Source organism: Hippopotamus amphibius, chromosome 9 (assembly GCF_030028045.1).
Source record: "Hippopotamus amphibius kiboko isolate mHipAmp2 chromosome 9, mHipAmp2.hap2, whole genome shotgun sequence".
In the NCBI taxonomy this organism is placed as follows: Eukaryota; Metazoa; Chordata; class Mammalia; order Artiodactyla; family Hippopotamidae; genus Hippopotamus; species Hippopotamus amphibius.
In genome coordinates, this window is record NC_080194.1 from 42,811,577 (window position 1) to 42,829,649 (window position 18,073).

An 18,073-nucleotide genomic window follows, 5' to 3' on the forward strand; every position below is an offset into this window, starting at 1 on the left:
TTTCATATTTTAAAAAGTTTTTCAAATCTGGATCACAAGATTCCCACGGTGCAAATGGATGATGTTGCTTAGGTTTCTTTTCATAGATAGTTTTCTTCCTTCATCTCCCTCCCCCTCCCACCCTCACAATTACTGTTGAAGAAACAAATGGAAATAAATAAAAGAATAGAAATAAACAAAAGAAATAACTGCCTTGCAATTTATTTGCTGAAGAAACGGCTTTTGTTTGGTAGAGTTTCCCACAGTCTGAATTTTGTTGACACCATCCTTGCGGTGTTCTGTTTCTTGTGTGTCCTGTAAGTTGACGCTTCATTGCATTTAGGTTTCTGTTTTATTTTTATTTTTTGGCAAGCTTATATTTACTTCTATGAAGAGGCTTGCTTCTGACTTCCTCTTTTTTGATATTAACAGCTGTAGTAGGCTGAATGAATGGTGCTTCCCAAAAGAAATGTCCATGTCTTAATCCCTGCAACTTGTGAATACTACCTCATTTGGAAAAAGGTCCTTTGTAGATGTAATTATTAAGGATTTTGAGATTAGGAAATCATTCTGGATTCTGTGGTTGGGTCCTAAATCTAATGATAAGTCATGCCATTATAAAAGATAAACAGAAGAAAATACAGACAGAAAAGGAGCCAGTGAGACCCAGAGGCAGAGACTGAAGTAACGTGATGGCAAACCAAAAAGAGTCTGAAGTTACTAGAAGCTGAAGCGGTTAAGAAACTGATTATCCTCCAAAGCCTCTGGAGGGAGTGCAGCCCCGCTGACACTTGCACTTCTGACTTTTGGCTTCCATAACTCAGAGGGAATAAATTTCTGTCATTTCAAGCCATTCAGTTTATGGTAATTTGTACAGCAGCCCTGGGAAACTAATAGAACAGACCTACAATGACAAATGCCTAAACATATTAGGGGCTACAAAAACTAGAGAGTTTTCTATTTTTTCTATCACTTTATCAAGGAATTCTATCATTCCCTTTTCATTTATTAGCTGGAAAACTTCTACAAGAAAAACTTTCCAAGTCAATTATTTAGTTACTTTGAGGTACATTTTGCACAAGGCAGGATAAACACTTACCTCTTCCCTTTATTATCTAGTTTCCAAATTGAGTTTCCCTAGCAACCTCCAAAGAATGACCAATTATAGCTTTAATAAATTATTATTATGAAGTCATGGATTTAAAAATATTTGATGTGTTTTAATCTACTGCTGTGATTATTATCGATACTGCTGTTAAAATTATCCCACCTTTGGCTAGCAAGATCACATCCTGAGTCCCTTTGAGATGACCTGGTAGTTTTTGATAGTTTTGATAGTTTCCTTGCTTTCTATTATGACAAAGTATTTAATGTTTACCTTAAATATTTCATGTCACAGATCTAGAATCAGTGCTATATTCCCAAGAAGCTGAGTAGGAGAAAGTACATAGAAAACAAGATCTGTACACTAGAGGTACTGGGTTAGTCACTGGTCTTCTCTCTCAAACAACTCATTTTTGAAAGGAAGTTATAAAGAGATCCTGTGCACCTCCCAATGTGGGCATCTTGCATAAATATACTAAATATTAAAACTAGGAAATTGACACTGGTACAAAGCATAAAGCTTATTTAGATTTGGTGGGGGTGTATGTGTAGAGGCCTATACAATTTTATCACATGCATAATTTCATGTAACAACTATCACAATCAAGATACTTAAACTGAACCATCACCACATGACTCCCTTGTGCTACTTCAAAATAGCTCCCTTCACTTTCGTCATCCCTAATTCCTGGCAACTGCTAATCTGTTCTCTATTTCTATAAATATGTTATTTCATAAATGTTACATAATGGAATCATGCACCACAGATTTCTTTTTTTTTTTTTTTCCTGGCCACACAGTGCAGCATGAGGGATCTCAGTTCCCTGACCAGGGATCGAACTCATGCTCCCTGCAGTAGAAGCATGGAGTCCTAACTACTGGACCACCAGGGAAGTCCCACCATATATCTTCTTGAGATTTCCATTTTCACTCAGCATAATTTCCTTAAGTTCATCCAATTTGTTGCATGTATCAACAGTTTGCAATTGCTGAGTAGTATTCCATAGTATGGAAGTACCACCATTGGTTTTGATACTTCACTCACGGAAGGTCATTTAAGCAGTTTCCAGTTTTTGGCCATTATGAATAAAGCTACTCTGAACATTTGTGTGCAAGTTTTTGTGTGAAAATAAATTTTCATTTTCTCTGGGATATATGCCCAATCTTTCTCTCTGTAAAGGTGTTACTGAAGATAACTGACATACAATAAACTGTACATAGTTAAAGTGTATACTTTGGAAAGTCCTAACTTACCTATACACCTGTAAAAATACCACCACAATCAAGATAATAAACATATCCCTCACTATCAAAAGTTTCCTCATCCCCTTTGTAACCCTTCCCTCCAGTCCCTTCCTGCTCCCCTCGGTCATTCCTTGTGACAACTGAGATCAGGGCTTAAATTTCACTAATGATGTATCCTTCAGTAACTAGCACAGTGACTCTGTCTAAAGTAGCATACAATAAACAGTTGTTCAAGAACACCTCTGTATCCACCACTGAGATTAAATAAAACATTACCATTACTGTCGAAATCTATATACCCTCTCCTTATTGCATTCCCACCTTCCTTCTAAAGGAGTGTTCCTCAACCTTTTTTTTTTTTTTTTTTTAATATTTTTTAAGTGTTATCACTTCCACTCCCCAATCCAGGGACCCTACTAAGCCATTTTCCCCAACTGCCCTCTTTGATTAAATTTTAATAACACAAATATACTGTAGATATGTTTATGTACTGTGGCCTGCTGTAACATCTAAGATTTTTCTGCAAACCCCTCAACATCTGGAAGCAAGTTTTACTTCTTTGAGGAAATATCTGCCCCTCTGTGAATGCATGCTCCTCTAGATGTAACCACTCTACTGAATTTTCCCTTGCTCCTTTTTTTTTCTTTCTTTTAACAGTGTTACTTCATATGATGTATCTCAAAATGACACTATTTTCTTGGGTATTTCTGAACGCTGTATAAATGGCATCTTTGTGTATTCTTTTGCAAGCTGCTTTTTTAAAAATTGAAGTATAGTTCATTTACAATCTTGTATTAATTTCAAGTGTAAAGTAAAATGATTCAGCTACACACACACACACATATTCTTTTTCAGATTCGTTTCCATTATAGGTTACTATAAATACTGAGTATAGTTCCCTGCGCTATAGAGTACGTCCTTGTTGTGAAATCTGCTTTTTGCTCTACATTATATTTGTGAATCTCATCCATATTAATGCATGTGCCTACAGATCTTTCATTTTTATTGCTATCTGATATTCCATTATTCATCTTACTGTCAGTGGACAGTTGGGTTATTTCTAGCTTTTTCTAGTCTTATAAAGGAAGTTGCTATGAACATTCTTTCAAAAGTCTCCTGGTACCCATGTGCTAGAGTTTCTCTAGGTTATATTCCAAGAAGCAGAAATGCTGGGTCATAAGCTATGTGCATCTTTTTTTTTTTCTTTTAAACATTAGTTTGTATTTATTTAATTTAATTTATTTATTTTTATTTTTGGCTGCACTGGTTCTTAGTTCCAACATGCAGAAGCCCTGTTGCAGCATATGGGATCTTTTCCTTGTGGTGCATGGGCTCTTTGCTGCAGCACATAGGCTTCTCTCTAGTTGTGGTGTGCGAGTTTCCTCTTCTATTGCTGTGGCGTGCAGTCTCCAAGGCGCATGGACTGTGTAGTTATGGCACGCAGGCTCCAGAGCACATTGGCTCTGTAGTTTGCGGCAGGCAGGCAGGCTCTCTAGCTAACTCGTGCAGGCTTAGCTGTCCCGCCCCGAGGCATGTAGGATCTTTTGTAGGATCTAGGTTCCCTGACCAGGGATCGGACCTGAATCCCCTGCACTGGAAGGCAGATTCTTAATCACTGGACCACCAGGGAAGTCCCTGTCTTTTTCACATTCTTGATAACATTCTCTAATACACAAAAGCTTTTAATTTGATAAAGTTATCTATCTTTTCTTTTGTTGCTTGTGCTTTCACATTAAATCTAAGAATACATTGGCAAATTCAAGGTCATAAAGATTCACCTCTGTTTTCTTCTATAATTTTATAGTTTTAGGTTGTTTACCCATTTTGAGTTAATTTTTATATATGGAATGAGGAAGGGGTTTAACTTTATTCTTTTACATGTGGTTATCCTGTTGTTTTAGCACCCCTTGTTGAAGAGACTATTCTTTCTCTATCAAATGGCCTTGACAACCTTGTTGAAATCAATTGGCCACAGATGTCTGAGTTTATTTCTGGACTCTCAATTCTTACTGGTCTACATGTCTATCCTTATGCTAGTACCACACTATCTTGATTACCATAACTTTGTAGTAAGTTTTGAAAGTGGGAAGCATGAGTCCTCCAACTTTGTTTTTCCTTTTCAGTGTTTCAGGATCCCTTGCAGTTCCACGTGAATTTGAGGATTGGCTTTTCTATTTCTGCAAAAAAGGCCACTGGAATTTTGATGGGAATTGCACTGAATCTATAGATTGCTTTGGGGAATATTGAAATATTTGTGACATGAAATCTCCCAATCCAGAAGCATTTATTTTTTCCATTTATTTAGGTCTTCTTTAATTTCAGCAATGTTTTGTAGTTTTCAATGTACAAGTCTTTCATGTTTTGGTTAAATTCATTTCTAGGCATTTATTCTTCAAATGCTATTGCAGTTAGACTTATTTTCTCAATTTCCCTTAAGCTCATTCATTGATGCAGTGTAGAAACAACTGATTTTTGTGTTTTCATTTCATATTTGCAACTTTTGCTGAATTTATTTACTAGCTCTAGGACTTTTGTTGATTCTATAAGATTTTCTATATATAATCATGTCATGTGCAAATACAGATAATTTACTTCTTTCTTTCCAATTTGGTGCCTCCTATTTCTATTTCTTGCCTAATTGCTCTGATCAGGACTTCCAGTTCAATGGTGAATAGCAGTAGTGAAAGTGGGCATCCTTGTCTCGTTCCTGATCTTAAGTGGGGAAAGCTTTCAGTCTTTCACCATTGAGTATGATATGTGGTGTAGGTTTTTAAAAAATGGCCTTTACCATGTTTAGGAAGTTCCCTTCTATTCCTAATTTGCTGAGCATTTTTATCACAAAAGAGTGTTGAATTTCGTCAAATTCTTTTCCTGTGTCTTTTGAGATGATCATGTGATTTTTCCCCTTCATTTTATTTTGTTTACTTTTTTGGTAAGTCTTCAAGGTATTAAGAATGACAATACTAGACAATTTAATTTCCAAAGAAATACAGAATAACATTGTTATTTCTGAATTGTTAAAAGAGCTACATTACTAATTGGCAGGAATTTCCTTAAGCAGACAGAAAGCAAGCACACATAAACAAACTGTAAAGCCAGTAGAACTACCTTTAGAATTACTATTCCAGAGAAAATGTCTCTGACAACATCTGCTTCAGTTACATGTACAAAGCATTTCATAAAATATTAAGAAGAAAAGCAAGCTTCGTAAATAATTAAAATTAAACAAAAGTTCCTAGGGCCAGCTGTTTCCCTTCTGGGGATGAAAGATATAGAGAGCACCATAAAGTGTATAATGTGTCACTAAGGATTACCCGCCCCCCCCAATATATTTGAGAATATATACTGTTACAATTTAGATATGTGGAAAAAAAATGAATCCCTCCCTCCCAAAAGACAAGCTAGTAATGGTGTAGAATAAAAACCAAAGGAGTTTCAAACTTCTTTTGGGGTCATTAGATCACCAGGTTGCTTTTAGCAACATAACAAGAGCAACATAACAAGCTCTTTGTAACAGAAAAGCACATGGCATAAAACTTATAGATGTGAGCTCTTCTGGTACTAGAAACAAAAGGGCACATCTCCCAATTACATCATTCTTATTAAATTTTTATTACTACCACTTTCAATCTAAACATAAAAGCATCTCATTTATTCCTCATCCCTGGGGAGTAAGATACTCATATGAGAGAATGTAATGGAAAATAAAAGCTTATCTCTTTATGTGTCCAAATCAGTTTATTCATTTTAAATTCATTTTCTATGAAAATAATATAAGCTAAAGAGATAATATAGATAGTAGCAGAGCATGAAAAACACTATGTGTGAGTGTGTGACCTCAGGCAAGCCACATAAACTTCCTGGGTCTGTTTTCCTCTCTATAAAATGAACATGATAATACCAACCTCAGAGGATGTGCTTAAAAACTCCTAGAAAATTGTTAACTGCTGTATAAAATATTAGCACATTTTAAAGACTATATGTTTACCTGTTTTATAAACTAAAGGTAGTATATTCAAACTTCACTTATTCTTGGAAAAAGATTTCAAAGAATTTTGTCTGGGGATAATCTCTCTGATAAAATTAGAAATGAAAATGTCACCCTATTACATACTGCCCCCATTGAATAGAAACTGGGAAAACTCATTTCTAAATAATTCATGGGTTAATAAGGGTGGGAGGAATGTAGAAACAATGAAAATGCCCTACATACATATCATGGAATGCAATTAAAGCAGAAAGAAATTTTTTAGGCTCAAGCAGATTTACTTGAAAACAAGAAAGACTGAAAATAATAGAATCTAATAGAAAAAAAGCCTGAAAAAGAATAAAAACATGAACTGTAATAAAGTAGAAAGAAATAATGAATATAAAGGCAGAAATTAAGGAGACAGGAAACAATAACATTGAGAAGTAGAACAAGAGCTGGCTCTTGGAAAAGATTAATAAAATAGACTGATAAGTCTGGTCAAAATAAGAGAGAAAGCACAAACAATATCAGAAATAAAAAGGGAGACAACTACAGAGGCAAACAACTTTACATGCAAGTTTATGCCATCAAATTGGATAAATGAAATGGACAATTTGTTTAGGAAAGCATAAGTTACCAAAATGTACTAAAAAAGAAACAGAAAATCTGAATAGACCAATAAATATAAACAATCTGATTACTAGTCAAAAATCAACCTCTCCATAAAAGGAACAAAACCAAGATGTTTCTAAAGACACCCCCACCCAACAGTCTCTTATGAAAAATGTCAAATGTACGAACATTAAAGTAAAAAGAATTGTACAGAAACACCTATATACCCACCACCTAGATTCTTCAATTAACATTTTTCCACATTTTCTTTCACATAACCATCTATCCATCCATTTATCCTTTCTATACATCCATTCTTTTATATCTTTTATTGAATCATGGGGAGTGAAAATATAAGAATACAAAAATATGACAGGATTTCACAGCACTAGACTAGTGATATTTGTATTCCCATATCAACTTAACATTTTAAAAGTTTTTCTAAAAATAGAATTGGAGCTATGGTACACTGAAAATAAGAATAAAAACACACGCAGGCATTCAGGAAGAAAAGTCTGTGCCCCTTTTCTTTCCTGTCTTTGGACACTGTCTTGTGAGATGGATACCCTGATTCCTTTCCAAACAACTTTCTAAGGTATTAGCCAGTTCCTGCTCGTCCTGCCGAAAGAAGAGAATTGAACTGGATCTTTTAAAATAGCAGTTGTAAAATGAATATATTTAAAAAAATATATTTGTTCAGTCAGGGAACATTTACTATGCACTTATCAGAAAGAAAATAAGATTTATCAATCGTAGGAACAATTTATCTTCCAAAGGGCAGTTCCTCTACTGCAAAAAAATTTTAGTCTGTCAGATCCTGAAGAACAATTTCATTTATATTCTATGTAAACAGTGTGACATGCCAGCAAAGTGGATGGATCTCAACTCTTTTGAATGAAAAGATTACTATCAAAGAATGACAGCATATAGAAGTCAAGGTTAATTTTTTAAAGCAAGTTATTATAACATTAATTTCTTTATCAATTACAAAATGCCAATTTTCCTTATTGTGCCCCTTTATTATTCTTCACACTGACACATGACCTTGTCGTTTTACAAACTGAGTGTGTTCAAAATTCATTTGAGTGGAAGAGAAAGTTCTTTAAATCATTCTTCTCAAAAGCAACATACATGGCAATAGACTTTTTTGACCTTCATCAAGGAGAACAAAACACCTTCCAACTTTGTTAGAAGAAACACTGTTTCCAGGAAATTTGTCCTTTAAAAATTTGTCCTTCAAAGCATTCTTCTAATGTAATTGGTACCTTCATTTTGTTAGTATGCAAAAACATTTTAGATTCTAAAATGGATAGCATCACATATTTCACTAAAGGTAACTCACCTTGCTGGAGGTTTCTAATAAAAACTGGAATGTGTTCTGCACAGCTTGGCATGTCTCTAGCTCAGTCCGGCTGAAGGCTATTAAATAATCCTTGAGGTGGTCATACACATTTCCATCAAGAGCCTGTAAAAGAGGAGTAAACAAAAGCAAAAAAAATTATGATAAAGCTTTGACACACAATGCCTACTGTCTAAAAGATAAGGTCAGTTTAAAATCTATTAATAAAAGATACAGGTCATTATGTAAGAACAAACATAAACCCTAAACAATCACTTGGGAAAACATGAATTTCTCTAATAAACAGGAACTAAAAAAGATAAACCCCAATACTGGCAAAGCTGTGGGGACAGGATAAAACTTGAGAGACAAAATGCCTGGTTTCTGATATTTGCTCATCTGCTTATTAGTTATGTCAATTTCTGTAGTCACTTTAGAAGAGTAGGTATGGGAGTAAAAAGAAATAATGAAGGTAAAGGATCCAGACACAGTGCCTGGAACAAAAGAGACATTCAATAAACATTAATCCCCTCCATTTTCCCTCATCCGTTATTGGCAGGATTCTAAATTAATATATTCTTACTATAGAGCAGTCAGAGAAAAAACACAATAGAAACAGTAAAAATTTAAAAAATGACTCAGAAATCCTATTTTGGGGGTTTGGTGAAGAAACACCAATACAAAATCTACAAAGAGTTTTAATCATTTTTATTTATTTAAGCATTTAGAGCAGGACTCTTTGAAATTGAAAAAAAAAGAGAAGAGAAAAGCACTAAACATTTGAGAAATGATTAAGTTATAATATACAAAGTGACAAAAATATGCACAGCCACCAAAATAAAAACTGTGGAAACTGTAGAAGGAAAAGAATGTATTGAATAATTTTAGGTTAACAAAGTAGAACAAATAGAATACATACATACATACTAGCAACAACTATGGGAAAATATATCTAATAATAAAGATTCTGGAATCTTGCAAATCAACAGAGGTCTTCTTAAAAACTGAGGTAAAATTCACACACCATAAAAGTCACCACTTTAACTATTTTAAAGTGCACAACTCAGTGGCTTTTAGTATACCAATGTTGTACAACCATCACTACTATCTAATTCCAGGGCATCTGCATCACCTCCAAAAGAATTCCCATACCCATTAAGTGGCTGCACCCATTCCTACCTTTCTCCCCGCCTCTGGCAACCAGTAATCTAACTCCATGAATTTGCCTATTCTGGACATTTCATATAAATGGAATCATATGGTATGTGGTCTTTTGTGCCTGCATCTGGCATTTAGCAGGTTTTCCAGGTTCATCAATGTATTAGTACTTCACTTTATAGCTGAACAATATTGCATTGTATGGATATGCCACACTTTGTTTATTCATTTATTAGTTGGTGGACATTTGGGTTGTTTCCACTTTTTGGCTATTATGGATAATGCTCTGTGAACATCTGTGTACAAGTGTTTGAACACCTGTTTCCAATTCTCTTCGATATATACCTAGTCGTGGAATTGCTGGGTCCTCTGGTAATTCTATGTCTAACTATTTGAGGAACTGACAATCTGTTTTCCACTGTGGCTGCACCATTTTACATTCCCACCAGCAATGTATAAAGATTCCAATTTCTCCACACCCTCATCAACATTTATTACTTTGTTTTTTTTTTAATTATTCAAGCTGTCCTAGTGGTATCTCATTGTGGTTTTGATTTGCATTTCTCTAATGACTACTGATGTTGAGGGTCTTTTCATGTGCTTATTGGTCATTTGTATATTTTCTTTGAAGAAATGTCTACTCAAGTCCTACACTCATTTGTAAATTGGGTTGTTTGTCTTTTTGTTGTTGAGCTGTAAGAACTCTATATATATTTGGATACACATATCTTATTAGATATATGATTTTCAAATATATTCTCCCATTTTGTGGGCTACCTTTTCACTTTATCAATAGTATTCTTTTTTTTTAATACAAATATTGATTTATTTGGCTGCGCCAGGTCTTAGTTGCGGCATGGCATGCAAGATCTTTGTTGCCAGTGTGGGATCTTCGCTGCGGCATGCGAACTCTTAGTTGCAGCATGCATCCAGTTCCCTGGCCAGGGGTTGAACCTGTGCCCCCTGCACTGGGAGCACAGAGTCTTAGCCACTGGACCACCAGGGAAATCCCTCAATAGTGTCCTTTGATGCACAAAAGTTTTCAATTTTGTTGAGGTCTAATTTAGCTATTTTTTTCTTTTGTTGCTTGTGTTTTAGTGTCATATCTAAGAATCTTCACAGTAAGTTTTATAATAAGGAAATTCTTTACATATCTTACTTTGGTTATTTCATTAAACATTCACTATAAAATTGACTTTTAAAAAATACACAAATTATGTCCCCAAAGCATTAATAAATTTGCACGTTCTATAGTGCTTAAACCACTAGATGGCACCATCAAGCACTGCAAATATAGGCAGCGCAAATTCCTTAAGATTCCTTTCCATGAAGTTATGTAACATCCCCAGAGAGACTGCCGGTGTTAAGTCTGAATAACAATTCCTACCTTAGGACATATTTTTCACGAACTTGTTAAAAAATGAACATATAGCTACTTCTGATGTGAGGTTTTTTGCCTTAGAAATGCTCTGGGTAGATGGTCATAACCTTGTGGTTACAGGACACCACTGGAGCATTTTATTTAAACCCAGCAAATGGCAACACAGGCATCATGAGCGCCCACCCCGAGAGTTTCTAATTCAGTAGGTTGGGGGGGGGGAGCCTGAGAGTTTGTACTTTCTCACAAGTTGCTGCTGGTCTAGGGACCATACTTTGACAACCACTGGACTAAATAGTCATTTTAGCTGATTGGGTTGAATATTTATGTAGACTTAGATCCTGGTGACCCTGTAGAAGCACAGCGGCTGGAGGCTGAGAAGTCCACCATCCTGAGTAGAGTCAACAGCACCAACCTATCAAGTAGGCAGATCAGCATCTGTTTTCAACTGAGAACCATGCTCTACTTCAGAATTATAAAGGCAGCCTGGGAAAGAACTTGAGCTCTGAAGTAAGTTGGGTGTGGGTTAGAATCCCACAACTTTTACTTCATCAATTTGATGGTTTTCTCTTCTATAATTAGGGAAAGTAGGAATACTACATACTCCATGGGATACTGTGAAGATCAACTAAGGAAATGGAAGTGGCACAATGTTAGTCTCCTTTTTTTGCCTTGCTTAGAAATCTTCAACAGATTGGCCACATACTGGTAATTATTAAAAGCTGGGTAATGAATACATGGGGGTCATTATATTACTATTTTTACTCTGTTATATATGGGAAATTTTCCATAAAAAAATCTGAATATCAGATTATAAAGAAAAAGTGATGCTACAAAAAAATAGCTCCCACTGTGTGTGTGTGTGTGTGTGTATTTCCCCCTCACTGTACATTTTGAAAAGTCAAAATTCTTTAGCTGGTATCTAAGGTCCTTTATAATCTAGTCCCAAACCACCTCCATTAGCACCATCCCTCATCACTGTTGTCTGCACTGTACTCACATCCCAACCACATCAGGTCATTCTGGAAAATGACATTTACTACCATGTTTCCAATTAAGTTATTCTCTTGACCTGGAATGTCCTTCCCCTCTTCTCGTCCACTCAGATAGTAATAATGATGGCTAACACAGGCAACTAACATTTACTAATGGCTTACTATGTTCCAAATGCTTTACAAAACTGACTTAAGCAGTTCCTCCCTAGTGCTTCCACAATCTTCTGTATGTTGCATGGGTATTACTGCAAGTCATGGATTAAGTCTTATTCAGGCACAATGCCTGGCAGTTAGCAGATGCTCGAAAATATTTATAGAATAAATGAATGAATGCTTTACTCTAGAGTTTCATATAGCAACAAAAATGCACTGAATAAGTCAGCTCACAGGCAAGCTATTCCCACCATATTCCAGTTAAGAGAAAAATGTACCATTAGTCATCATGTACCAAATACAGTAAAAGCTTCTCTTGGCTTCAGTGACCTAAATGAGGCTTAATGAATTTACATTAGGTGGGAACAGGGCCAACTGACTGGGAGCTTCTTCTAGCAGACAGAGATGAATCTTTTTAAAAATATTTCTTTCATCATACCATCACATGTATATCCAGAATTCCCCAAATTTTAATTATCACCTTTACAGGGTGGCAGTATTCATTGACCTGCCCATGTAGTTATTCTTCTGGTTGATAAGAGTAAGACAGCTGGAGGCCCTCTGGCCTAGGTGTATTATTGCTAGTGTTCATAAAGTTAAGGCAGGAGGTACCAAAATTAAGAAATGGTTGGAATTCAAAGCACAGGAAGTGGATGATTACCCTACGACTGGCTCTAGCCCCCTGCCTCAAGTTAACTGCAATTGTTTGAACCACTGATGGTGCCTAGAGATGAAGTTCAAAGCAATTCTGGGTAGTACTGTCTCAACCTGGTTTGTGATCAGAAGGTAGGGTGCATATTCAGACTCTGATAAAAAGCCAATAATTAAAAAGAAGTAGTTCCCTAAAACAGAATGAAATACTGGGAACCAAAGGAAAGAGCTTAAAAATGCTTTTTACAAACTCTTCCATCACAGCACTTATCATACAGAGTAGTTATCGCTGTCTATCATAGTACTTAGTTCTTAGTAACCATCTCATTTGGATTACTGCTGCAATCTCCTACTGCGCTGCATACAGCTGTCCCTCCTACCAACCCACTTCCACACTGCAGATGGAGAATGTTTCTAAACTACATATTGAAAGCATTTACATATGTATTTGATTTCCCCAATAGACCATTAGTTCCCTGAGAGCAGCAACACTTGCTTCTGCTCATACCCCTACTTTAACCTTAGCAGAGAAAGCCTGCAATCAATAATTACTGAAATGAACTGAGCTGAGAAGGGTGGAAGCTACAAAAACAGGCCCCAATTATATGAGAGGGAAGGCACTGAAGAAATATTTTGAGAGTGAATTAGAGAGAATCAAGCATTTACTTTATTTTAATTGGGTCAGCTTTACTCTGATGAAAAAAATAACATGTGGAATATTACTCAGCCATAAAAAGGAATGAAACTGAGCTATTTGTAGTGAGGTGGATGGACCTAGAGTCTGTCATACAGAGTGAAGTAAGCCAGAAAGAGAAAAACAAATACCGTATGCTAACACACATATACAGAATCTAGAAAAATGGTACTGATGAACCTAGTTGCAGGGTAGGAATAGAGATGCAGACATAGAGAACAGGCCTGAGGACACTGAGGGGAGGGGAAGCTGGGACGTAGAGAGTAGCACTGACATATACACACTACCAAATGTAAAACAGATGGCTAGTGGGAAGCTACTACAGAGCACAGGGAGATCAGCTTGATGCTTTGTAAAGACCTAAAGGGATGGGATACGGAGGTTGGGAGGGAGGCTGAAGAGGGAGGGGATATGGGGATATATGTATACATGTGGCTTTTTCGTTTTGTTGCACAGCAGAAACTGACACAATACTGTAAAGCTATTATATGCCAATAAAGATTAAAAAAAAACAACATGTAATTATTCAGACCGACTTAAATTTTGATCAGATACTATTTCCCTTCTCTGACTTTCATCCCTATATATCAAACTGCCTCTTAGACTAAACCATTCTCTTCTCCAACTGCTCTTCTTCATGTGTTCCTAGCTCAGTGTGTAATGTCACTATCCACTCACCTGCCTAGGTCAGACACTTGGAAGTAAAGGTTTACTTTCCCCTTTGCCTTTCTCTCAACATCTAGTTAATCTTGTTGACTCCTTTTCTTTAATATTTATCAAATCCAACACCTCTTCCTAATAGTCACAGCTACTGCCCTCCAGACATTCGGTTTCATCTGGATTACTGCAGCAATCTCCTGTTGCCCTGCACCTTGCCAACTCATTTCTACACTGCGGCTAGGAGGACGTTTCCAAATCGCATATTTTACTTGACTGCTCAATAATGTTAACTGACTACCCATTAAGTTTACGCTAAAGTACAAATAAAACAAAACAAAAAACCTTTATGACTATGCATGATCTGGACATGGCTTACCTCGTTGCTTCTTCACTTATTGTTCCCATTTCCCTTCCCTATTATTCCTACAATATACATCTTTTGATTCCTCCAATATTCCTCTTTTGCCTCTGAGTTTTCACAAAGGCTTTTTCTCTCTCTTGACTTCTCTCTACCCTCTCCTCCTTGGTTTGGCTAACTCTTATTAGGATCTTCACTTAATCATTAGCTATTCTGGACATCTCTCTTGCCTTTTTGCTTCATAACTCCTAATCATAGCGTAAAATCTTAGCATAAAATAAGCATTGGTAATGCCTATTTGTCTGTCTTGCCTTTTGGTTTTTTAAGTTCCATGAATGAAGGGATCCTATCTGGCTGTTTACTACTGTGTCTTCTGTACTGAGTACAGGGTTTGACATACTGGTAGTACTCAATATGTAACTGTTCAACAAATACACCAATCAGAATTCACAAGTTAAAAAAAAAAAAAGAATGAGCCCACACTTGAGTCCCATGATGGAAAAGGAAGCCTAATGATGTTATGTAACACTGGTAAAATTTTGTATAGCTAGAGAAGAAACTAATTTCACAAATTAGTGGAAAAAAAAAACCAATTCCATAAATTTGTCTAATGCAGTGGTTTTCAAACCTTTTTAGTAGTGGCATCTTTTTATATGGAATCCCAAGACATAAAACATATAAGACTTTGCACACCTTCTCTCTCCCTCAGATCCTACTTTCTTGACCACAGGAGTAAACTTACAGGCCAAGCTGGTATGCAAGACAGAACATCACATCCCTGCCCTTTGCTCAAATTTACTGGGCAGAATTCGGCACCTGACCTAAATTAGGTCATCCCTGGGATGGGAACTGAAAGATGAGTTCAAAATACCCTATTCTTCTCACCAAAGGGCTATTCTTCCCACCAGGAGACTTAAACAAACTCACAAGGAAAAGCAGTGATGAGAAAGTTGGCAGAGTAAAGCTGGGAATGGCAGGTAGAGGAGAGGGACAGAGACTGTCTTTGGATTGGGTAGTTCCTAAACAAGCATTGCCTTGTCCTTGTGATTTGTTTACCTGAGCCAAAAAACTCCCATTTCACTCAAGCTACTTTCAGTTTTTGTTATTTGCAATTAAGAGACTCCTTACTAAAGCATTATGGATGATAATTGTAGCTTATATCAGCCCTACTATCTAAATTATTTCTCTCAGTTGCATTATAAGAAAAATACCAATCCATACAGATCACTAACTGGAAGTAATAATAATAGTAATAATTATTCAATAGCTTGCCTTACTATGCCTGGTTCTCTTCAGTTAAACAGATCTAAAAGTTTGAAGCAGACAATTTTTATTTCAAAGCTGAATTCACAAATATAATCCAAAAGCTACATGAATTTCTTATACATTTAAAGTAAGGTAAAAATTTTTTAAAGCTTACAATAAATGATAAGTGTGTCACAACAATAATAGTTTGACAAGGACATGCATGATGAAGACGCTTCTGAGCCCTATCTAGCATTTGTATGAGCAACGTACAAGAATGTTCTCTAAGTATACTTATTTGTTCAATTTCAAATAAGCAGATGTGCACAAACTTCAATTCTACAGAGATCTGTGTGCAGAGCCATAAATTTTATAATTAGTGACACATTAGAGTTCACATATATGCTCAGAAATGGCAGGAGAAGCATTCTTTCAAGGTTTATACAAATATGAGTTTATCTGGAAGTATGAGCTTCTTGGTGGTCTCCACTATGCAAAAATTTGGTAGGGAACTCATCCAACTGTACTTTTGTAAACACAGTCAAACTTTGTTTTTTATTATTTGATACAAATTGCTAGGGGAAGAAGTCTGTAATACATAAATTCAGAAACCATGGGGACTTTGATCAGCAACATGTTTCAACAGTCTAGCAGCATCTTTGAAAAACTGAATTTGAATGCCTTTAAGCATCCATGTTCTTCTCAGTTACCTGGACACCACATACTCTCTTATATATTACTTCTGTCCCCTTTACTCATTTGATCAACTTGATCTCTAAAATCAGTTGAGTTTAGAACCAAACTCATAATAGTAAATACTCAAAATAGTAAAGACAAATTGGGATATCCTAGAGACAAATTCAGAAGCTCAGAATTCTAGGGTGTTCCACTAAACATTTACTTTACAGGAAAGTATAAATTCCTGGAACTTGTTTGAAGAGGAAAATTATGATGAATTAGGAGTTAGGAGAAAGAAAATGTGTTATTTTTCTAAGCATTTGATGCAATTTCCCCTAAAGTAAGAACTTTAAACAGTGGCCTCCTTATTTAGATCCAGGAAGGGCAGAGATTCTGTAGTCAGAGATATGTTGAAATCTCTTAAGTTTCCTTAATGCAGCCTAGAAAAAGCAAACTCTTCTTTTTCTGAGACCAATGGCCATTCTATAATAGTCTTTGGTAAAAGTCAAGGATATAAATATCAAGATGATGATAAACATAAGCTGTCTTAAAATTAAATCATGAAATTCTACAGTCCTCCTTTGCTGATGGAAGAAAACAATAATTGCTTGCCTGCATTTGTTTCTCTTTCTGAGAAGACTCTAAGCTATACTTAACCAGGATGCAAAGAGAAAGCAGATTTTTACAAATTTAAAGAGATCAAAGTAAGCACTGGCCTGTATTTACATCGCTGTAAATATCTTAATACGTGGTTGAAGTTGTCAACTGATATAAAGTAAAATCAGAAACACAACACCTAATTTTATACTTGGTTATTTTATTTAAAAGCACTGAGTTACTTCAGGTTCTTTGAAACAGGAAACAAATAAGAAAGTTTCTGTCTGTGAATTACAAAGCCTGGAAAGGAAAATTCAATATTGCTTTTCTATAAAGTCTGTGTTGTCCTCTTGAGTTACTTACTAGCATGTATCATCTAGTTGTGAGTGTGCTAAAACCATCTCAATATTTAGGCTGCAACCCCAAAGCAACATGGTTCAATAGAAAGCCTTGAACCACAAACACCTGCATTCAAATCCCAGTTCTACCACTTACTTATTAGCAACGTCACTTTGGGGAAACACTGAACCTTCTTAAGCATTAAATTCCTGATCTGACAGTCTAAAGAGCATGGTACTTGCAAAAGATGGTTATTAAAATAATAATGCTTAAACATTTCTATGCTCTACCCAAGAATTTCACCTATTTCCCTTATAGGACCTATAATAAAGGATTTTGGTGACAGACCTGGTTTTGAGTCGATTCTATTATGTACTTAAGTTATATAACTTCTCTAAGCCTCAGTTTCCTCACCTATAAAGAGATAATAATAGTATCTCCTCACAAGGTCTGTAAAACAGTGTACCATTTTAATTCCCTTGTTGTTTCTTTCACTAGATCTTTTTGAGTTATTTTTGTAGTGGTTGTCTGAGGATTACAACTAACATCTTAAGTTAAAGTAAACTGGTTTGGATTATTGCAAACAATTTCAAAGAATACAAAAACTATGCTCCTACATAGCTCTATTCTCTCTTCTGTGCTATTATTGTCACAGAGCTGTATCTTCATACATTATAAACCCATCAATGTTTTATAATTATTGCTTTATGAACTGTCTTTTTTTTTAAAGGGAGAGGTATTTTATTTTTATTTATTTATTTTATTTTTTTAAGCTTTTGGCTGTGCGACATGTGGGATCTTAGTTCCAGACCAGGGACTGAACCTGCGCTCCCTGCGATGGAGGCACTGGAAGAGTGGAGTCTTAATTACTGGACTCCCAGGGAAGTCCCTACTGCTTTATGCATTGTCTGCCTATTT

General features: G+C 35.8%; 1 protein-coding gene across 7 annotated transcripts in view; it reads right to left on the bottom strand.

The window, feature by feature from the left end:
* The window catches only part of FCHSD2 (FCH and double SH3 domains 2), a 291,030-nt gene that overhangs the window by 72,013 nt on the left and 200,944 nt on the right, over nt 1-18,073 (bottom strand). For all 7 annotated transcript variants that reach the window (XM_057747584.1, XM_057747581.1, XM_057747582.1 and 4 more), the window contains one exon: nt 8,253-8,375. In XM_057747584.1, the coding sequence (XP_057603567.1) occupies nt 8,253-8,375 (123 nt within the window). The remainder of the gene's footprint in view (nt 1-8,252; nt 8,376-18,073) is intronic.